The sequence below is a fragment of the Halictus rubicundus genome, chromosome 10 (assembly GCF_050948215.1).
Source record: "Halictus rubicundus isolate RS-2024b chromosome 10, iyHalRubi1_principal, whole genome shotgun sequence".
Taxonomy (NCBI): Eukaryota; Metazoa; Arthropoda; class Insecta; order Hymenoptera; family Halictidae; genus Halictus; species Halictus rubicundus.
The window spans coordinates 12715967-12737581 of NC_135158.1; the positions used below are offsets into that span (position 1 = coordinate 12715967).

At 45.0% G+C, this 21615-nt stretch overlaps 6 protein-coding genes across 6 annotated transcripts; 3 read left to right on the forward strand and 3 right to left on the reverse strand.

The window, feature by feature from the left end:
* Window positions 1–1495: 1495 nt before the first annotated feature.
* LOC143357877 (uncharacterized) lies at window positions 1496–5443 on the forward strand. Its single transcript, XM_076794520.1, has 2 exons — window positions 1496–4219; window positions 4642–5443. The coding sequence occupies exons 1-2, from the start codon at window positions 3391–3393 to the stop codon at window positions 4911–4913; spliced, it is 1101 nt and encodes a 366-aa protein (XP_076650635.1). The 5' UTR covers window positions 1496–3390; the 3' UTR covers window positions 4914–5443.
* A 5393-nt stretch (window positions 5444–10836) lies between these two features.
* Window positions 10837–11658, reverse strand: LOC143357642 (uncharacterized). Its single transcript, XM_076794163.1, has one exon. The coding sequence runs from the start codon at window positions 11656–11658 to the stop codon at window positions 10837–10839; it is 822 nt and encodes a 273-aa protein (XP_076650278.1).
* A 710-nt stretch (window positions 11659–12368) lies between these two features.
* LOC143357643 (uncharacterized) lies at window positions 12369–13191 on the forward strand. Its single transcript, XM_076794164.1, has 2 exons — window positions 12369–12710; window positions 12856–13191. The coding sequence occupies exons 1-2, from the start codon at window positions 12369–12371 to the stop codon at window positions 13189–13191; spliced, it is 678 nt and encodes a 225-aa protein (XP_076650279.1).
* Window positions 13192–13447: 256 nt separating this feature from the next.
* Window positions 13448–14374, reverse strand: LOC143357644 (uncharacterized). Its single transcript, XM_076794165.1, has 3 exons — window positions 14295–14374; window positions 13873–14129; window positions 13448–13785 (listed from the first exon to the last, which is right to left on the reverse strand). Exons 1-3 carry the CDS (start codon window positions 14372–14374, stop codon window positions 13448–13450), a joined length of 675 nt encoding a protein of 224 aa, XP_076650280.1.
* Window positions 14375–17306: 2932 nt separating this feature from the next.
* Window positions 17307–20979, reverse strand: LOC143358242 (uncharacterized). Its single transcript, XM_076795223.1, has 5 exons — window positions 20893–20979; window positions 20607–20810; window positions 20422–20527; window positions 17646–19117; window positions 17307–17587 (listed from the first exon to the last, which is right to left on the reverse strand). Exons 4-5 carry the CDS (start codon window positions 17714–17716, stop codon window positions 17407–17409), a joined length of 252 nt encoding a protein of 83 aa, XP_076651338.1. The 5' UTR covers window positions 17717–19117; window positions 20422–20527; window positions 20607–20810; window positions 20893–20979; the 3' UTR covers window positions 17307–17406.
* On the forward strand, window positions 20725–21604 carry LOC143357645 (alpha-tocopherol transfer protein-like). The gene is made up of 4 exons (XM_076794166.1): window positions 20725–20790; window positions 20899–21084; window positions 21170–21275; window positions 21444–21604. Exons 1-4 carry the CDS (start codon window positions 20725–20727, stop codon window positions 21602–21604), a joined length of 519 nt encoding a protein of 172 aa, XP_076650281.1.
* Window positions 21605–21615: the final 11 nt, after the last annotated feature.

A 21615-nucleotide genomic window follows, 5' to 3' on the forward strand; every position in this document is an offset into this window, starting at 1 on the left:
ACGTCAGTATCAGCGTATCTACATCAATTAACAATTTGTTCTGTTGCTATTCGTTTTTCCCCTGCTTCCTTTCATTTTTATTTCAGAACAATAGTTGGTAGTTTAAAGAGAGAAAGAAGTTTCTGTATAGCTCCTGTTTCTTGCCATCGACGCAAACAATTCTTATTTTGCATAAAGATTCACAGTCCTGCAATATTAGTCATTCCTTGAGGCCACAAAGCATTCTGTTGGATAATAAAATTAACAGAAGCAAAAATTGTTCTTTTAATTCAACGCAGAAGTGTTTAGTAAAGTTTCTTATTTGAATTTTGCCAATTGTGGGCTCTGTCGGATAACAAAATTAACAGACGCAGAAATTGTTCTCTTCGTTCAACGCACACGTGTTTACTAAAGTTTCTTATTTGAATTTTGCCGATTGCGTGGTCTGGGTGGTTGCTGAAACTTGTTTAAAAATATTTTTGCGGTCCCCTTTGCGTGAAACGGTGTCCGAGAGACGAACGGAAGCGAATAGAACAAATTTCTACAGAAAACCAGGCCCTCGGTGGCTACAGCTCGTTGTTATGACGTGTAAAATGAAAAGTAAGACGGATCGAGGGATCTACGACGGTAAACTATCGGTAGATCAACCGATCCATCAAAATTTAGCGACAGAACCGTTGCGTTTTCTGCTCGCGATGTTAAGAAAGGATTCTTGTTTCCTCCGATCGAGCTTCCTGCGTTCTTTGAACGAATTTCGAGGGAAATACTGGAAACGACTAATCCTTTTCGAGGATTTGCGCGAATATCGTTCAAAATCCATTGTATGGGAGACGCGGAAAGACTCTTTGCGGTTTTTAGGCTATTTTGTGGCACTCGGAATTTCTCTAGACCTGGTAAACATAACAGGAATAAAGGGAATGCAGTTTCAGAAGCATAATGGTCGATAAAAATGGCAGATTTCTCGATTGAAAACTCGCGTTCTTCGAGATCGGATAACAAAGTCCCGCGCAAAAACACATTGTCGCGGTTCGCAAGTATACTCTCATCTTCTCGTCCGTGCAAATATTTACTCGATCGTGGACAAGGTCTTGGTCAAACGGCGCGTTCAAATATTCTATACAAACCCGTAAACTCTTGTTACAATAATCCACAGAGAGAGAGAGAGAGAGAGAGCGATCGCTAATTGTGTCTTCTCCGGAAAATAATTTTACCCGTACAGGAAAACCCACGGGCCCCGAACGGAAGAGTTCCGTTCAGCACACGATCATGAAACAGTTATTTAATCAGCTATCGTAACATTGTGTTTCGGTTACGTAATCGGCCTAAACATTCTTCGCAGCTGCTCCGGACAGTTGTCGACCTACGAAAACAACAATTTTTTCCCCCCCAAGACGCAAAAAGCGCTCGTCGAAACACGCGACAATCGGACTGGCGAATTCCTCGATCCCACCAGAAAAATCACGAAAATCGCGAATCGGCGGACCGGCCAGTTCCCAGGGCACTGTTTGCGATCATTCTCTCTGGTGCGCGCGTGCAAGTAGATTGGGTAGTTGTGTAAACGTCGTTGGGACAGGATGATCCGTGGCAAGCCGGTCGAAAGTCGGCGATGATCGCGTAGAGGGCTAGGAAAGGGGCGAGCGGGAGGGAAAAAGAGAGAAATAATAGAAGACAGAGAGAAATAGAAATAGAGAGGAGGCATCAATGGTCCCGAGCCGGTTTTGTATCAGGGACGTTTTGACAGAAGGGCACCGCTTTCGGGCGTGCGAGAAGGAACGAAAAAGAGAATAAGAAAGAGAGAAAGAGAGAGAAAGATCTGCTACCGGGGGTTGAAACGGAATAGGTGGCAAAGGAGGGTCGCCTCCTAACTTGGAGTGTTACAATAAATCAACGAGACGCGCTTCCACCGAACTCCACCCTCGTAACTTCTGCAGAATATACCCCATAGAGGACACGAGGACACCCGTTGGACCGGCGACTGTCCGTTTCATTGTGTTTAAAGTGCTTCCCGCTCGGATCCGTCGCGTATCAATCGTATAAACAATTTACCATTGCTTCCCGTTCGCTCGTTTGTTCGATAATTCTCCGCGGGGGGAAGGTTTTCCATCGATTAACGCAATATCCAATCTTGCTCTTTTTATTCTTGAGATTATCGTTTACATTACAAGATTTTGCATAAAAGTCTGAATCATTTCTGATCTTGTGTGCCAATTGCTCGTACGAAGACAACGACGACGCTGTAGCAACGGTAGAAACGCAAAATCGAATCGTTACAATTTTTAAGCCGAAGACATGAGCGACAATGGCGTTGACGTTGCAGTCGGTAGAACATAAAAATACATAGTAATTTGAGTACAGTCAAGAATTTCGAACGCGTGTAATAATGTCAACAATTTTCGCCGTTATTAACCAAATGAGTAACGCTGACCGACTGTTGATGTGCTTGTGATGAAGTAATCAATTTTTCATTCTGTATGAAACCGAACGATAGAAATGACGGACTGATTTAGCGCGCGTGACATCATTAACATTTGTACATTTGTCGTAAGATTAATATGGTTAACGGAAAATTATTCCGACGGCCTATGCGATACGATACAATATTAAAGTTTGTACAAGTGATGGTTATAGAACATATATAAATTCAATTATTATACGAATCAAAATTAGCTAAGAAAAATATTTCGATGTCAGACGCGATAAATGTGTGACTGATGTTGCGCGACAGATACGTTTGCGATAATATCAACGTTCTCGCGATTACAATTAAAATTGCATACGGAAAATATTCCGACGTCAAAACGCGATGTTAAAGTTGTCGACGGCGAGGGACGATTTACGGTTAGATAAAAGAGATGGGTCTCCGTTTAGCCGTTCTGTATCGGTGATTGGTATCGCTGTCGCAGGAGCCGGTTTACCCCGATATCTTTGATTTCTGCTCCTGCGCAAAATAGTTGTGCACCCACGACAAAAGGGCAAACAGCCCCGTGACCGTGGCGAGCGATTAATTCCGAACAAAGGGGCTACGGTATCGCGCGGCGAGCCCTCGATAGGCCCCTCTAAAACCCACCTTTGCCCTTCTTTGAGGGGCTCCTTTTTCCCACTCTCCTGCGTCCCTCGTACTACCTTCGCCGTCGAAAGACCCAATCCGGAGTAGAGGGTGGGTCAACATCGCGGGTATATAACATGGGGTAAACTTTTCTCTGGGAGCACTCGTCTTGACACTTCTGTGGAGGAAGGACGATATCTATCCCAAGGTCCAGTAACTCCGAGGACACTGCGTGCTTCCTCTGCCACTTCAACTTCGGACGTAGAGCGACTGGCAAAATTATTAGGCCAGAAGTGGAACAATCCAACGTGTCTTCGCCTTCGAATTGTTTGTTCTTTTACGCCGCCGATCGATTACGCGTTACAATGTCCGACATCCTAGACAATGCTTTCTTCAGACCTTGGAGCAACGGTACGTCGGACGAACGGCACGAAGATCGAAACGCGTGTACGGACGATCGAAGCGGAGAAGTGGTCGTCACAACGACATCCGTGGAACTAGAAAATACGAAAGGACGTCTATTAATGCACTCGCGTGGCAAGGAAAACGACACGACCGCAAAACGACACGCCAGCATCGATTCTACGTTGTCGACTCCGCGAAGTGGAAAACGATTCGCGAGCAGCAGAAGTCTTACCAGAAGGCGACCCGGAAGAAGAAGTGCATCGTCGCATGGAGCCTCCAGTCCCTCGTGTTCGGGCACAAGCGGGAATAGCCCGGACATCTCCGAAGGTTGCGTCGCAGCCTCAGCACCCGGTGCAGAAACATGCATCGCTTCTGCTATCCAGGATTCTTCATTGCCTCCTCTTTCTCCAGACTTGCCCATTAGTTGGGCCACAAATGCGTCGCCTTTGGCAGTGGACTATCACCAACATATGGGACTCTACCATATGATGGCCTATCCTACGCTGAGTGTTAACTCAGTTACGTGGCCGATGGGGATATCACCGTCTTTGGTCGACACGTCCGCGGTCCAAATAACTGGGCGACAGTCGTTGTGTTGCGGATATCCAAGCGTTGCCGTGGATGGCCTGCATCCGTTGTCGATCCAACAGGCCGCCGGGATGATCCAAAGACAGGAGGAAGCAGCAAAAGAAATAAAGAAACTGAGACCGAAGCGGTTTAGGTGCGAACACTGCGACGTCGCCTTCAGTAATAACGGCCAGCTCAAGGGACACGTCAGGATACATACCGGTAAGTTTCACCTTGTTCGTGTCGAATAGTTTTTCATATCGAATGTTGTGCTGCCAATTAATCCGAACTGTGACCTAACAGCAACGTTCGAATTCGAACGATCAACCGCCGTCGGTTAGATTCTCCAGTCTGTACACACGAAGCCGTTGCGTTTTTTTTTTTCTGTTGTTGCTCCTTGCTGTGAATCTTAAAGGCTTTTTTCGTTGATTTCACTGATGCATCAAATATTCGATCATTTTCGTAAAATTGAAAAGACGTTCTGCTCGTTTTATCGAGTCATAGCGCAAGCTCGTTTCTTGTAGTTTGTTAAACAACGGTGCTCTTCTAGCATAGTTTTGGAAATACGTTGAAGCAATTTTCTTAGAGACTGTCTGTTGGAAATATTGGAAAATCGACATTGAGACTTGTTTTTCCGATTACAGGAGAGAGACCATTCAAATGCGACGCAGACGGTTGCGAGAAAACGTTTACCAGAAACGAGGAATTGACAAGGCATAAAAGGATTCACACGGGAATCCGTCCCCATGCTTGTCCGGTCTGCGGAAAATGCTTCGGCAGGAAGGACCACCTGAAGAAGCACATGAAGACCCACGAAAATCGGGATCTGTACGCGAGGTCCGCCGCAGCAGCTTTGGGGATGTACGCCCTAGGACACGGTCCATCTACGTTTTCTCCATACGTGTTCCATATTTGACGATCACAGCGACTCGCTCGCGGTTATTTTTGTAAGATAGCAATCTGTATGTATATATTTTTGTAAGATAGCAATATGTATATATATATTTTTGTAAGATAGCAATTATGGACTTTTGTGAGATAGTAATTATAGACTTTTGTGAGATAGCGACATAGATTTTTGTAAGATAGTGATATATATATATATATTTTTATAAACCGTGTAGATTGAACAGAGATTTTTCTATACGTATATAACGTGCATATTTAACAGAGATATTTTTATATGTATATACCGTTTATATTTGAACTATTTAACCACATCGTGGTTGCCTTGACGAAACATTTTATGAAACGTTTTGTATAGAACTGTTCGAGTATTCGCAAGAATTGTATTTTTTATAGAACTTTATTTGTATAGGCACGATTCTAGTCAGAAAACAGCGCGCTCGATGTACCTATTTTCGAATTCGACGAATGTCTACACGAGAACCTCGCGAGAAGGTTATATTGTAAATGACGAATAAATTGTTATCTCTTTATACACTACTTTTTGTCTGTTCTCATTCTTTGAACGTCCTACTTCATTCTATGCATGGTAGACAATTTTTGAAACGTATATCTAGCACTAGACAAATTTTCTTAAGCATTTTTAATACATTCGGCACGAGTACATATGATTAAAGAATACATCCAGTGCTAGCCAGTTTTTCTTAAGCATTTTCCAAAAGATGGAACCATTTATTCTGAAAAATTCACTCTACAACTTTCTTAAAATATTTTACAGTCTCTAACAATTTGTTGCTCGAATATCAGACCAACTGTTCTCTGCTGAACACGAGAGGGTGTTTCTAAAGTATTAATTTCAGTCTCTGTCGATATTTGTTAGTGTTTTTAATGTTAGATACTTTATGTTGACACGAAGGGAATATTGAATATTGTTGTTTCTCGTCAGGGTCGTTGCAGGACCGCCATTTTCCTTCAATTAAATGCAAGATGGCGTTGCTAGAACCACGTGCAACCCCCGTAGGATGAATGGGGAGTCCCCTCCCCATCGTATAGGGATCGTTGTCGCAGAAGGGCTGGTTTGGGGGAACGAGGGTTGCGCCCTTTAGCAACCCCCGGAAAGGGACGGTTACCGCGTGCAAGCCTATCTCAGCCCTTCTCCTGGTTTTTTGCGCTTTCGATCACACAATACGTTCTTGCGGTCGCATACATAAATGTTTCGGTTGATCATGGGGTGGGAAAAGCGCCGATAGGGGCGGTGGCCAGATTGCGGCCAGGAAAAAACTCGGATTCAATTAATTCCCCCTGCACGAACGTCCTGCTTCTAAATTACGTCGGTGATTAATCCCAGTACCATTTTGCCGAGCATTCTAAATTTATTGAAGACGGTCCAAGAATGAATTCTCTGCAATGTCTTCGTCTATTTTAATCATCTTCGAGTAGAATCGTCGGATAAATATGTTTATTAAAGCGGCGGGCAATTAAGACGGTAACAGTAGTTAACCCTTTGCACCCGAAGCAAGTTTATTCAACTTAAAACATTTTCATTTCATGCAATCTCTTTCGCATTATGCGCATGAAATTGAACCTGTTCTCTTATACAACAATTTTTAACAATTTACAGAGTGCAGACGCGCAAAGAATTGACTAGTAAAATAGAAGAGTAATCTATCGGCAATCTCCTGACGTTGGATTTGTCATTCTAGTTACTATTTTTCTAATTGATCAAGCTGTTTGCGAGGTCTGCAGTCGAGTGATTGCTTAATCCGTCAGGTAAGAGGGATATTCGGCGCTCAGCTTAATTTTCCTGTCCGTAACAATAACATGCTAATTTTCCTCGCAGGTTCTCGCGCGCGTCGTGCACCTTGGGTAAAACCCGACGACTTAAGGATTAAGTGCGCCCGATTCTCACATTTGGACACGCAGATTTTCGGTAGCGGGTAGAAGCAACCCCGCTGGGACATTCGTTCGAGCTCGTTGACACCCCCCTACCGATTTGCAGATATATGACAGCGTGGCCTCCCTTTTCCCCATCTTCAGCCTCCCTTATGCCTCTCTGGCTCTCGCGCAAACGGACGATATAACTGCACGTACGTATACAATTAATTTATTATATACGTTCATAGAAACTTTAATCTACCCTTGTCCTGCAATGCATTCCCGTTTCGTTAACAAAAATACACGTGTGTCTTTGAAATGCATTTTTCAAATTGGACATCCCTCGAATTTTCTGAGGTGTAGGTATTTCACTAAAATTTGCTTTTTGTACCCCTCAAGCATCCCTTGGCCCTTACGTCAATAACCGGGCACCCACTTTCAATTTCTTTAATATTTTGTCGCGCATAAAAATGTAAGTTCTCTTCGTGTTACAATTGAGGACCTCTGCTAGTCCATTTTTCCATAAAATTTTACTTGAAGTTGTAGATATTTTCTTTTTTGAACTTACCCGGAAGCGAGATCTCCAATTTCTCTTTAATCGATTTTAACCCAATTTGTTTCGCCTTTCGCAGGGAACTCGCCCCCGTCCATGTTTTCCTACCAACTCTAGCGGACAAAGAGGGTGGCTGTGACTCCACGTACCGAGGTTAAACGATCGCATAAACGCGCCCAGGATTACAGGGATCCTCGGGCCCCTTAATCTCGGATTACACAGGTACGGTTCGACGTACTAATACCAGGATTTGAGGAGGCGTGCGTTAACCCCTGCCGATATTTGCACCGGGTCGCAATACAACGAGTTACCTGACACTTTCTCAAAATTCAAACATTTCTCGAACAAAGAAACAGCCCGAGAAATTCTGCAAAATCGATGCAATCTAAAATTGTTTAAAGACGTCCAAAACGGCAATAGTTCAATTTTAATGGCCTAGCATGCTTTCGCAATGTGTTCTCATGCGACGGTACTGTCGAGCGATTCTCCTGTATTTAGACGATAAATCATCGTTTTCCAGGTCGCAGTGGCTATTACTCGACAACATCGGGAACGTTCTCCAAAGAACGTATTCTCCTTTCCGACACCCCGTGGACGTTCTTATAACTCGTGACTATTAAAAGGAACGCGAGAACTCGGGGAGCAGGAAGAACACCCGGCGGGAGGACACCGTTACTTTTATTTCGCATGATTCAACGCGTTGCGCGTCGGCCGACAACCTGCGAACAAAATCTTCACGTGAGACGCCCGTACAATTCCTCCTCTTTCGTTTTTGACTCTTGCGCAAAGTACACACGACGGTACAACGAATGCCATTCATGCAAAACTTCTTGCCACATCTCGAAATTAATTCCTAATCGAATTCGTTTCCAGAACTCTTCGGGACTCTGAACGCTTCTGATAGATTTTCCGAAATCTATTTTTCTGATTTCTCTGAACAAGATCCGAATCGATGCGAGCATACAAATCACCTATGTGAAAGGCAAGTTTCGTAATAACGATCGCAGTCCGTCGGCATTCAGGGGGTTGCACAGGCCAGCCAGCATGGTGCCCCGTAACTCTCGCAGCCCCCGTGACTCCGGTTCCTCCGTTTACAAAATATTTAGCCCCTAATACGCCTCGTCCAGCTACGGAACGGGTCCCGATAGCCGCTATAGAATCGATCCAGGGGACAATCCGACGGTCGCGCGATCGACGGTGATCCATATATCAGGAAGTCAACGCGCCCCGGGTGTGCCAAAATGTCCCGGTGAGCGCGAGGACGGTCCGTCGACGGACACCTGAATCTTCGTTTTCCTAGACGGGGACGGCTATTAGAGGCTAAACGGTTTTTAAACGAGGCAGGGATCGAGTGCCCGAGACGCAACAATGACGTGGGCAAACATTCCGACGTACAGGACCACCCGGGGAAGATCCAGTCGCTCCCGGGGACGCGATACAACCATAAACGCAGGTAACGATGGGATCCTGACGGCGAACAGTCACTGGAAATCGCGGGATACAAGAAAATCCGCTGAACGGTGTGTCCTCTAAAGAAGATTGTAGTTTCTAGACTTTGTCAGAAGTTTTTAGACATTGTTACACATTTCTCGACATTTTTCTTCTTGGTCGTTTCAGGTTGGAGAATAATTGCTTCCTCGTTGATTTCAGGATTGCTTCAAGGAACTGTTGTTGGATCGATCTGCGCAATTGTTCCTCAGGTGTTGTCACAGTTAAGGGTTGAAAGAGTCCTCGAGGTGCCATTAAAATGGTTCCTTAGAGCCCTCCAACTGTAGAAATGGACTGTAGAAACTGTGAACTGTAGAAATGGAGATTTTAAGGGTGACAACTTGAACAACGTATGTCTTTCGACTCAACAATTTTCTCGATACGATTCCAACATTAATTCCAATCCAGAAAGCAAGGGTATCATCGCAGCAACCCGTGTCACTCGACAATGGAGACCAAAACGACGTCCACCGAATTACATTTTTTCCCCCACTCCAGGATTACGATTATGGGGCCAGGGAAAATATCTTGAGGCCCCCGAAGACACCCCCGGAATCCGACGTCACACGCCCCGCAAGAAATATCGTTCTTGTACGATTCTTTTTTCTTCTGCCGTCGTTTTCCTCTTAATTCCCCGACACGAAAAAATGGGGCCCCGGTGGGCGGATGGCCAGTTCACCGATGGTCGATGGAACAGTGAATGGATATCCAGAGTTGAATATCCATTCAACCACGCACCTGACTCTTGGCTCCTTGGTCGTGAGAATCGCTCCAGAGACTTTTCGAGATCTCTTTCTTCGGGACAGTTCATTCAACGCGAGGGAAAAACCAGTCACGGAAGATTCTCGTCGTTTTTCATGGCGAAGTGTTGCGCGTATGGGAGAATAGCGGTCACTGGGGGTTGCCTAATTGTGCTGTTCCTGGGATCATTTTCGGAGCAGAAGGCCCTCGAGCTCTGGATTCTCCCGCTTTAATAGTTTTTCTTAATTTGCTAGCGCAACTCTCTTTTCCTAACATCAACGCATAGTGGAATGGTAGGTTAATTTGGTATGGCAATTAGCTTGCCAGAAATTGCCACTTCAATATGGGACCTTTTTGAAATTCGACAGTCTTGGGATTACCATCGAACAAGCAAAATGGTTGGCGATATATATTTCTTTATACCTGTTCAAGCAATTCAGTTGCAACAATTTGGGAAAACACAGGCCGCAGGGCTGTAGCACTGTAAGATATTGGTGGCACGCGTCCCATGGAATGGCCCGCAATAAAACGAGCCACTTCGTTAGCGGCGGAGGCCGTAAATTGCAGGTAATTATGCAACCGGTCGAGACACTCGAGGAACGGTCGGTTTACGACCGTTACAGTGGTTCTCGAGATCTATTCACCCCCGAAATGGATCAATAGGCGAGCGTTAAGGTATTTACACCCAGAAAGGGGCGCGTTGGGCACCTGTCGCGTCGTTCAACAGGGAGCTAAATCCCATAGATCCTCGGGATTCTACCTGGTCCGAGGCAAATTGCTTGAATGGCCGTTGGGACACCCACAGGATTGCCACGGAAGTTGTTTTGTCGGGAATTAATAATTAACTTGGAAATCAGAGCAACTATGGAAGAGCCTGGAAGATTTTCACGCCAAGAAAAAGTTGTTTAAACATAGTTCCAGATATTAATTGGGGATGATCAGGACACTGTCTATTATTTTCAGAAAATTTCCCACGGCTTGGCAGTCAACACAGAAGCAGATGATAGCTATAGTTTCCTTTCTCCGACCTCTCATGGCCTCGACAAGTCTCCATAAGCCAAAAAGTCAATTACATCTTAGGAAATGAGCTAAGTATGACCAGAGTACTGTATGTAACCTCAGAAAAATTGGTCACTGCTCGAATACGTAAGAGACGTAATGAAAGACCATTTGTCATGAAACAAAAATTCTAAAATACAATTAGACATCAGTCGATCAACTGTAGATGACTAGAGTACTGTTTATTGTGTCCAGATTATTGCACAACAACGGTAAATCAACAATTGCCAGACGTCCTCCTCTTAACGTTTCCGCAAGGCGGTCTAGCCAGGATCTCCCCGCACTCGTCCTCCTTCTTTCTGCGTCTAGATCTTCTCCTCTTCCTCTTCTTCACCTTCTTCGCATCAACCTCATCTTCATCCTCCTTCGCCTCAGGTTCCTCGGGCTTGACCGATGCAAGCAGAGCTTCCTCATGCTTCTGACGCATCTTCGCCGACCAAGGACGCGGAGTTCGGAACTCGAGATCGATATTTTGCCCGTCCTTCGTTCTCTTCTTCACTCTCAGGCGAAATATATTAGGATTCTGTTCTAAAGCCTTTGGAGGACGTGGAGGTCCCTCAACTTTTTTCCGGTTATTCCCAGTTTCCTCCTCTGTAGGGTTGCTCGTCTGAGGGAACAGCGTCAGCGTTCGATTGTCTGAAATCTGTTCCTGTTTCTTTTCTTCCTCGACGATCTTCGATCTAGGATCCTCGGTGCAATCGCAGGGTGGATCGAATTCCTCCAGCGGAGGCTCCGTCTGAGTCCTTATCACCAGTTTATTGTCGTTGATTATGGCTTCTAACTCCTTGTAAGGCAATCCACGCTTTGTAATTTCCGAGCATATCTTACTGACCTGGACTTTCTCCGGTTCTGGAGGTTTTATCGGACAGCAGCCTGGTTCTTGGACTTTTGGACGCGATAGAATTGACTTCAGACTCTTCGAGGGACCACACCCAACTTTCGATTTGCTCTTCCTTCTCTGATAAGGGACGCAACAAGGAGGACATGGCGGATCTTCTTTCTTTGGGAGACATCCACACGGGCGAGTCGCGATGATCATCTTCTCTAGGTGTTAGTCGTTCCTTGAGGGGAGTAGGGGGTTTGGGTTCAACATTGTGGAGGGTTTTTCTTAGTTAGGTTAGTGGAGTCGGTGCCATGGTGGTCGGTTTCTTCTGACGTCTGAACTTGTTCGCAATCGATTCTTTAAACAACCCCTCGGCTAACCTTCCGGCACAATGGACCTAAGAATTGTCCTCTAAATTCCTGTTCTTTTAACTGTAACCGAGAACGCTGCGGCGAGAAGGGTGCAGCTCCGTTTTTGCCTCGAGTAAATTAGAAAGAACTGTTCATAAAATTATCGTTCCGACTTCACGTTAAGATGAGAACACCGATTGAAAAAATATACATTTTTACCACAGAATAAGCAGTCGTTATTGAGTCGATCAGCTTTTATCCCTATTTTCGGCGAGTTTCTCAAATCTGCAGCCGTACCTGACCTGCACCAAACTGTGCAAGGAACGGTTGCTTTTTGTTAACTGTGCACAATAAAGAACACAATTCATCGATTTATTGTTTCTTTATTAGTTAAACACGGTAGAAATTAATTAAGCCTGCTCGTCACGAAAAACTGTCAAAAATGGAGCTGCATCCTCCATGCTGCAATGTCCTCTACTGTAACTTTATTCTGAACTGAATTCTTTCATGCGCCATATTGGAGATTCGTTAGATTTATAAGAAGTTCCATTTTTGCTAGATTACTATTCTTGGAAGATGAGCTCCTGTCCACCGATGCCCCCACCACCATGTCCACCTGATTGTCCACCCCCTCCGAAGGATGCAGGATCGAAGTATTTTAGGGAAATCGGTACAGCGATGGTGGGCAATCAGCTGATAATTCGCATGGAGAGGGAGAAAGGTAGATCTAGGAAGCTCGGGGATTGGATTCCACCGTGCGATTGCGACGTGGTGGAAATACAGAGGCCCACTAGCAAAGAGGGGCCCAAGATACTGAAGGGGCCCACCAACAATCAGATTCTATTTCGAATCAATTCGAAGTCCCAGCTGGGGAAGAAGGAAAACGCCAGTTGCAAGCCCCAGGGCATCTATTACGAAGTACAGCACTGATACTTGAAGATTAAATTATACGAACCAGCAATCATGAGTTTCTTCCAATTGTGGAACTAATTCTCTCGAGTTTTCTGAAGTTTAATTTTGAAGGTTTTGGTTGGTCTGATGCACTGTGAATATTTCTCCCAAGGTTGGCCAATGCAAGGAGGGTCGAAACAGGGACGACAAGTGCAGGACGTTCACCATATATCCCGTTATGGATGGTCCTTGCTCGCAGGAAGTGCATACTGATCGAGTCACGGAAGGAAACGAGAACGTGTTCATGCTGAGAGTGAAGAAAAAGCCTGGACCCGTCGAGGAGCCGAAGAAACATATCGAACTGGAGCTCAGAACACCTCAACCACCTCCCCCTCTTCCGGAACCGAGACCGGAACCGCCGAAGACCTCTCAGAGACGGTGCGAAGAGAAAAAGATTTCGAAAGACGAACCGAAGAAGAAAAAATGCAAGAAGAAAACTAGAAAGTGATTCGATAAAAGCGGTTAAAAAATTTTAATGCAAATGGTCCCGATTTTTGTGAACAAATTTTCCGAAATACAATTCTTACAATCAAGAAAGCTTAAGAAATTCTAAATTCTTTCGAAATAATTGATCCACTGTAACCAGTTTTCAAAAAAGAAAGATCGTTCCCGGACTGCAGATTTGTATTATAAATGCATAAAATCCGCAGTCTGCAAATAGAAGACTGTTGTTAAAAAATTATGGTAATTTATTCGTGGCTTAATCAAGTCTGTGGCAAAGTTGTGTAAATAGGCACAGGTCCCGACTCGATGGTGAAGTCCTGCATCTTCCTGTCGGGGTTATGTTTGGCATTGAAGTTTCTGATGGCCATCTTCGTGGCGTTTAGGTCAGTATTGTCGTCAAGAATCTGCACAATCTTCTGCACGGTCGAATACTCCATCACCACCGCAGATTTAGCTTCGTTACCAGTCTGCGAGGCTTCCGACATCCTCGTGGTGTCTTCCGACATCCTGCCGTTGTCTTCCGACATCCTCCCGTTGTCTTCAGCGTCCCAGCTTTCTAGCGTCTCTGACCTAAACGACGAAATCGTTAAAATCTGCTCTGGGAGAGTTCTAAGTGATTGCTGTCTTTACAATGAGGTCGCTGGATCACCGCTGAGGGATCTGTTCCTGAACCAGTTCCTGGAGCTCGATTTCGCCTTCATCTTCGAGTTCCTCCTGCTCTTACCATCACGGTGCACCGTGGAGTTGGATTTCTCGCGATTGTTGCCATTTCTGTTCCCGTTCCCGTTCACAGACCCATTCTCGCTACCATTTTCAGGCTTCGCTTTCTCCGACTTCTTCGAGACCTTTGCGTACGCGGATTTCAGCTTCGACAGAGTGTGCTTGGCAGCCTGACTGGCGGGGTCTCTTCTGAAACAGCAACGGTGAGTGCGATACTGCCACCTGGAAGATAGTTGGCAGATTAGTATCGAATCTCGCGCTCCTTCGGTCCTAGGACCAAGGTCCCAGATGGTCCGACCCTCGAAGAGCGGATACTTTTGATTGTTCATGAAGTGTCCGGATAATATCAACAATTATTCGGAGAGGAATAGGTTGTATCGCGTTTACCATAGTGCGCAAGTCGTCACCGTCGAGCTGAACATGAAGAAGCAGTTCAGGACTGTCAGGACGATCAGAGGTTCCAACATGATCGCGAGCACGCGTCTTCTTCCCCTAAATGGCGAAGATGGGCTGTGGAAATTTGGAAATGTCAGACGATGGAGACGAATACTGTCCTGCGCGATCGATTGAGAAATTTGTGACAGGCGATGATCGGCAGCATTCAACATACAGGGACATCAAAAAGTGTGCAACCAAATTATACCTGACGTAAGAAAAATAAATGAAAAATACTAATGCATTCATTTCAACTTATTAGAACCGGAGGGGAGGAGAAATTGCATTTCAATGGACAAAATCGGCTCAGTATCGATTCGGAAAACTAAATATCCGCAGACTATGTATCGCAGCGTCCCCTAAGCTCGCCGTCTCCCCGGAAGCCGCCATCAATTTGTCCCAGATTCGCACCAAGAACGTTCTTCCCATCAATATGCGTAACTCGCAGGTAACGCATCAGCAAGGGAAACGTGAGACAGGGCAGAACGGCGTGGAAACGGTGCAGGAAACGTGTTCAGATCACGGTAGCTGTCGACAGGGGCCGACAAACCCCGCAGAGACGCATACCTCCCCTCGACGGGGGTCCTTCTGGCAGCTCTTTAGAGGAGAGACAACCGCAAAGTGGCACAAAGCCGCCGTAACCGCAATATAATATCGGAATCTCGATATCCCTAGCGTGGCGCATCTGTGTGATTATGATGATGATATTACCGTGGACGGTGTCACTCGGCTGCGGTTGCACCCTGCAACAATGCGACTGCGGCTGGACCACCCCTAGAGATCTCACCACCTGCCGAGCGACCTAACGTTTCGATTCATTTATTCTCCTGTCGGCGATTAGAGTTATTAACGAGCCGCGGACGGGCAAATCTCAGACACCGACCGTCTATACCGGAAGTCGTCGGAAGAAGGTCTCTCGAGATCGACGGGATGTAAAAACAAGACTATAACAGAAAGCGTGGGCCACTTTTAACAATTTTAACTGGCCTGGACAATAATATAACATTCTTTGATTCGTCCGGAGCTTCGACAGTTCATTTTTGTCAGAAATAGTAAAAGTTCACAGTCTAACAGCTGGCTCGCGTTACAGGAAAATGACAAGAGAATTGAGCAGAAGAACTATCCAAGAGTGCATCGTTTCTCCCGAACATAGTATCCCGTCGCCTCAAAAAATTACAATCGTGCAAGGATCGATCTAATGGCGACCATAAAGCCACAAGACTCCTCATGCCGAAGAATCCGAAAGGAAGAAGGATTGCCGAAGGAACCGTGCGAAAATCCCGGGTAGCTGAAGCATCCTGATGAATTATCGCCGGTTCTTTCAATCCCGAAGACGGTCCACCCTGCGCGCGCTCGCGCGCCCGTCAAGATCCTCCCTTTCATCCCTATGAACGAGAGAGATCCCACGTATAATATCGCGGTCACTTGTCGTCCCATTCAGACTGCGACCGCAGAACTTTTCTTTACGACCGGGCTCCGGAAAAATCGTCGTGAGATGTCCACCTACCGCCGCGATCATACGTGTCACGCTATTTCCCGTACACAGCGACCGATCATGTCCTTTTTCTGGCTACCACCTAATTTATTGGCCGCAGAACCATTGTCCGACCGGGCCGACCACACAGCTCGGAACGACACCTCTATGAACTCCCACGACAACCGCGATTATGAACCCTCTTGGTTCCACTTGCCTCCTCGCTTTTACCTTCTGACGTCTTTACTTTGTCCCTGCGCCATTTAATCGGGGGTGAGTTATGCTCTTCGAGACAGAAGGACTCTTGAACTATCCGGATACTATATAAATTACTCGAGGGACGCGCAGACAAAACTTACTATTGCTGGCTTAATCTTTAGATTCGATTACCTTACAGTTTCGGTGCATTTGCTTGGGCCACAAATCAGTAAATTAATTTAAAATTATCTAAGACGATATACCTATAGAAGTCTTGCTATTTGTCAACGGGAACGTTTAAAGAATTTTAGACAAAAATTGGGAGTAGGTGTACCTATTTGGTGGACACCTTTCTGTGGTCGTAGGCGTCCTCCGGAGTTTCACAATTTCTTTGCCGATTTATCGGCATCATTACGAGGCGCAGCGACAATCGAAAGGGAAGGAGTTAGGGGCAATTACGAGGTAGGTTTGAGAGGCGACAATGCGGCCTCCGGGTCTCGAGAGAGCCGTCGCCGTCATCAATCCTCAGCGACGGTCGCCGAGGATCGGCAGGGTCGCGACCGATCGCCGTTCGAAAGGAACGAGGATCGAGGACCGCTCATCTGGCCGTAACGAAGCAATTTTCCACGGCTGGTCCGCCGGATGAATGAACGAGTAGCATTGCTGACTCGTGCACTTTCACGCGTTGTCGCCGACAAACCTGCACAAGCCTTGCGAACTTCATTGAAAAATCTTCATTCAGGAGAGGTCCTCCGGAGGAGTTTGAATGGACCCCGTGGACGTCATTCCGCTTCTGGACACCTCGCGATGACTCGAGGCTGACGCTGTCATCTCCATTGATAAACCAGGCGTTGTATTTTACGAGTTTCGTACTCGTTTCTCTGGAAAACGAGACCCTAGCTGCTTGTATAATTCTTGTTCTCGCTCTCTGGCTTCCTGCGCCATTTTGTATCGGTGCAGGACGCGGGCAATGCGACGAATTCGAAGTATAATAGCATCATCCTCGAGAAAATACCGGATTATTGCTATGTTCGATAATTTGTAGAAAGGTGTACGATTTTATTTAGGATTTAATGGTTTCATTAGAATTTGTAGCTCTTTCACTGACGCCATGTTGTTTGGAAGCATTCCACCTGAGACTTTGAACATTGTCTTACATTCTACTCGGTGAAATCTATTCTATAAAATTAATTGAGTAGCTAGTACAGGTTGGCACAATTTTATTTGAGTAACATCAGGCAGATAGAACTAGAACTTAAGAGAGATATTCAAATTTTTACTATTTTCGGCCATCTTGTTTCAAAGCCTCACCGTTCACGCCCGAACGTTTAACATTGCAGTAAAATATATTTGATACATTTAATTTATCCTGTGCTTTATCTGAATCTTATTTCACATTGTTTCCTTCGACGACGGTCTAGGTATAGTTATCCTCCGGCAATTAGAGTCGTTCAGGTCATCAGGATCAGGGGAAACCTTGCCATCCAAAAGACGGGAAATTTTGGCGTCGTTTCCTGAGACGCTCACACGATTCCTGGAATTGTCTCCCAAAGCACCGAGAATCTTTGGATACCTATGAACGTATTTAATTAGTTAATATCTAGTGCACGGCTAAAGCGATTGATCCTCACCATGTGGAGACCAGCATGCACCAGATGCAGGTGATGCTAACGTTGTTGCACGCGGCCAGACAATCGAGCATTTCGCAAGCTTTGTGTTCAACCAATTTTCTGTCGCTCTAACATTTCTGATAATTTTTACAATTCAACTAAACGCGAGGTCTGTCGCGTGTTAGCGAGCTGTTAGCCGAGCGTTGCCAACTTCCGTTCGCCTAGCTATCATTTTGTAATCGTTCAAGCCATCGATAATACTCGACTAGACTTCGGCCTTGCCCGAAAATGACATTTAATTCCAATAATGTTCGAACTTCGGTCATTGTGAAATCTGAAACTGTTATTAACAGACTGCGGATATTTATGGAAATTGTTTGCACTGATTGCAAAACGAAGGGACCAGACAGGAATTTATTTCTCGTTTTAGAAGGTTTATTCTTTTAATCCTTCCACTGCTTGAAATTACACTTTCTCATTTTGCTAAATGTCTCTATTTTTTAAGAAGGCCATATTTTTCGAAATGGCAGATCTCTGCAGAATTTTGCCTCTGAGCGCAAGATGAATAAATACAAATGAGAAAATGGTATTATTTGTGTTAGGGAAGCTTTCTATGGATTCTCACGAGGTTCTCCGACCACCGCAGAAGTTTCAAAGCCGAAATCAGATCACGTAGACGATAATGCGACGATTAGGCACACCGAGCATGCTCCGGGACACGTTCGAGACCAGAGAAAATAACGTGTTCGGTCATTTTCCTCGGCCCGCCTTGTGTGCTACGTTAAATGGTGGGGAGCATAGAGTGTCTGGTGTTCTCCGGAAGAGAGGAATCGTAATGGGAAGGTAGAAATGCCGATCGAACATGCGGTGCAGTTTGGATACGTTCGCCTTAGACTGCGCACACGATCCTCCCTTTTCAAACACTCGCATTTTGCCTCGTTCTTTTGTGACAATTGACCGTAGTTCATCCTGCAATTAGTGTACCGACGACCCTCATATTTCCCGGTAAGTGAAACTCTTCAACAATTCTTTGTAGCATTCTGTCTGGCATTTTATAATCTTATTTTTATTTGCGTAACTTGGGCTCCTGTAATTGCGACAGAAAGTTTATTTGCAAGTGTCGATGCAAGTTGATGGCAGGTTCTCGCGGTGGTGAATTTTTTATTCTTTAGTTTGAGGGTGTGACACGCATCCTCGACTCTCATTGTCCAATTTTCCTTTTATGCCTTCGTTGTTCTCACGGTACTCCAATCAATTTCGCTCACGTACACCATCGTTTCGCCTACAACACCTGATTTCTCAAACCGAAATCGCGTACTTTCTATGGCGAAGCCAACAGATGTCTATTGTCTCGCGAGAATGCACTATACATTTGGCAGTGATGCACCCGGCACCGAATTCCGGTCAGGTGCGAAGTCCTCCGCTTCCTTCAACCATAATTCTTGCATCGTTTCCAAACAGCCTCGAGAATCCCAGAAACGAATACCTAAAAGCTATTATTATAATTTTTGACTATCACATACACACGCACCTTCAGCCATTCACAAATTTTCCGGAGCTCTTACGAGTCTTCAGAACCATGCAAAAATTTGCCAAGGTTCGAAAAGATCGCGGGTCGTACCTAAAATAATTCGCCACGGCATAATCATGCTAATCACGCGAGAAAATACAGCGATCTCCATCCTGTTTGCGGCCGTGCTTCACTTTGCCAGCCATTTGGTGATTAAAAGGTTGTCAAACAAACGTGTGTTGACTAATTATAATCGTCGCGACACTGCCGGCGTATTAGCATCGATAAGTTTCGCAACCCGGGAACGCAATGCGCGATTTCTGAAAAATATCTCGATGCTAAGCAAACGTGAAATTAAAGGAACCTCGAGAAGGTTCTCCGCTCGGTTCGCAAACAGGCTCGCTGATGCTGCGCGGCCAATGTCAATATTGAACGGGCTGTGATAGCAATCTCTTCCGTTCGAGAATCGGTCCGTCACCCGATAGTATTCCGTGGACATTGGAACTTTCGCGAGAGACAAACGGATACATTCGTCTAAAAAGATTTTAAAGAATTATCTCTTGGTAGGTCACTCGCTTTTAAAAGTCTAGACTGTAAATCGAACTCTACATTCACTGTGAATTCGCTTTCAAACTTTTGATCCCTTATGATACAGCAGTTTTAACATTCTAAACTCCACATTGAAACCGTAAACAATCTATTCGGTATTCAATGGAGATTGTCTAAAGTTTGAAACACAAAACATCTTCGAACCGGAATGAGAAATAAATAATTGATGATTCAAGAATGAACAGTAAATGCACTTTGCAGTCCGAGATGACGCTGTTGCCGCCAACCGTTGCACAACAGAAGCGCATCGACGAAGAAGTTCAGATGCACCCGGAAATGATAAAAAAGGACATAGCTGCGCTCAGAGAATGGCTGTCGAAGCAGCCCCATCTGCCTACTCACATGGGTCTGATAGCTTATTTTTCTACAAAACCATTCCCTCTTGAATCCTTTAAAGATTCAATCCAGCTAATGTTAATAACTATCTTTAACTACTTCCAATTGTAAACAGTTATAAGACTCTTCTTAAAGTGGCGTTATTCTTTCCGCTAAGTGTAATGACACAATCGTCGGTCGTAAACTGCAATTATACATATACTGTGTAGGATTTATAGAGTGACTTGGAACGATTGATTACAGATGATGCAAGACTCGAGAGATTTCTGTTCGGCTGCAAGAACAGCATCGAGAGGTGTAAAGTCATTTTGGAGCGATACTATAGTGTGCGCACCGCCATACCTGAGTTCTTCTCGCAGCGGGATCCGCTGTCGAAGGGCATTCAAGGATGCTGTGATTCCATGTAATCCTTTCTACGCTTTTCTCTAACTTCCTTGGTCCCATAAACCTAAATAAATTAATAAATTGTTAAGAAAAAGCTTGGAAAATTTATGCTCGCGAATTTAATTAATAATTGTTCTTACTACCAGATACTACTTCGTCCTGCCATCGCTGACAGAGGAGGGGCACCGCGTGACTGTTCTGCGACTAAGGGATACATCGATAGACAATTTCTCGATTCAGGAGATCTCCAAGAGGATCTTGATGGTCCTGGACATGCGACTGATGGAGGAACGCTGCCTGTCGAACGTGATGGTCATCGATCTCGAGGTGCCGTTTTCCTCCATACGCTTTAATTATAGCAGAAATTAATATTTAGTGACTTAACATTATTATTAGTGAATATAAAGTGAGTAATGTTTTCTGAATTACTTTCAGGGGTTTAGCGTAGTGCATTTTTCAAAGTGCAGCCCAACCCAGACGATCGTCCGGAAGTCGATGCTCGCGGTGCAAGACAGTATGCCATTGAGGCTTCACAGGGTCCATTTTCTTCATGCTCCTGCGTTTGTGGAGAATATCCTGAATATATTCTACCCCCTGCTGAAAGAGAAGCTCGTTCAAAAAGTCAGATTAATTTTGAAAATTACTGTTTCGTTTGATTAGAAATTTTTCTTTTGTGGGAGACTGTTTTATCTTTCGGCAATTGCAGTTTCGTGTTCACACTGGCGGTGGAGAGGAGCTGCATCCTTATATGGACAAGGATATATTGCCTAACGAATGGGGAGGCAAAGCAGGAACTCTAGGAGAATTGAACGGTTCGTCAGATTTTATTAAATAAATATACCGACTGCTGTTGCAGCCATACTTGGAATTGTTCAAGCTCGAGAATTAACTTTTACGTCGGTAGTTCCTAGATAGTTTCTGGATTGTATTCCAGAGATTTCTAGATGATTCTCATTGTTATTTATTGCTAATTTTTGCAGACTCATGGAGGAAGAAGATAGAGAATAACAGGGATTGGTTCCTGCGCGAGGAGAAGCTCAGTCGAACAGACGAGAGTGCTCGATTGCCAGAATCCAAGTCGAGATTGATCACAGAATTGGATGGAATACAAGGTTCCTTCAGGCAGCTAAACATCGATTAAACAAACAAATA

What these genes read in the sequence shown, in the direction of transcription:
- LOC143357877 (XM_076794520.1), top strand. Translation starts at nt 3,391, where the DNA reads ATGTCCGACATCCTAGACAATGCTTTCTTCAGACCTTGGAGCAACGGT. An exon ending in ACACGTCAGGATACATACCG is followed by an intron (nt 4,220 to 4,641) that starts GTAAGTTTCACC and finishes TTCCGATTACAG; the next exon opens with GAGAGAGACCATTCAAATGC.
- LOC143357645 (XM_076794166.1), top strand. Translation starts at nt 20,725, where the DNA reads ATGGTCCTGGACATGCGACTGATGGAGGAACGCTGCCTGTCGAACGTG. An exon ending in TGATGGTCATCGATCTCGAG is followed by an intron (nt 20,791 to 20,898) that starts GTGCCGTTTTCC and finishes AATTACTTTCAG; the next exon opens with GGGTTTAGCGTAGTGCATTT. An exon ending in AAGAGAAGCTCGTTCAAAAA is followed by an intron (nt 21,085 to 21,169) that starts GTCAGATTAATT and finishes CGGCAATTGCAG; the next exon opens with TTTCGTGTTCACACTGGCGG.
- LOC143357644 (XM_076794165.1), bottom strand. Translation starts at nt 14,374, where the DNA reads ATGTTGGAACCTCTGATCGTCCTGACAGTCCTGAACTGCTTCTTCATG. An exon ending in GTGACGACTTGCGCACTATG is followed by an intron (nt 14,130 to 14,294) that starts GTAAACGCGATA and finishes ACTATCTTCCAG; the next exon opens with GTGGCAGTATCGCACTCACC. An exon ending in GAAGATGAAGGCGAAATCGA is followed by an intron (nt 13,786 to 13,872) that starts GCTCCAGGAACT and finishes GAACTCTCCCAG; the next exon opens with AGCAGATTTTAACGATTTCG.
- LOC143357642 (XM_076794163.1), bottom strand. Translation starts at nt 11,658, where the DNA reads ATGATCATCGCGACTCGCCCGTGTGGATGTCTCCCAAAGAAAGAAGAT.
- LOC143358242 (XM_076795223.1), bottom strand. Translation starts at nt 17,716, where the DNA reads ATGCTCGATTGTCTGGCCGCGTGCAACAACGTTAGCATCACCTGCATC. An exon ending in TGCATGCTGGTCTCCACATG is followed by an intron (nt 17,588 to 17,645) that starts GTGAGGATCAAT and finishes ATACGTTCATAG; the next exon opens with GTATCCAAAGATTCTCGGTG.
- LOC143357643 (XM_076794164.1), top strand. Translation starts at nt 12,369, where the DNA reads ATGAGCTCCTGTCCACCGATGCCCCCACCACCATGTCCACCTGATTGT. An exon ending in CCCAGGGCATCTATTACGAA is followed by an intron (nt 12,711 to 12,855) that starts GTACAGCACTGA and finishes ATTTCTCCCAAG; the next exon opens with GTTGGCCAATGCAAGGAGGG.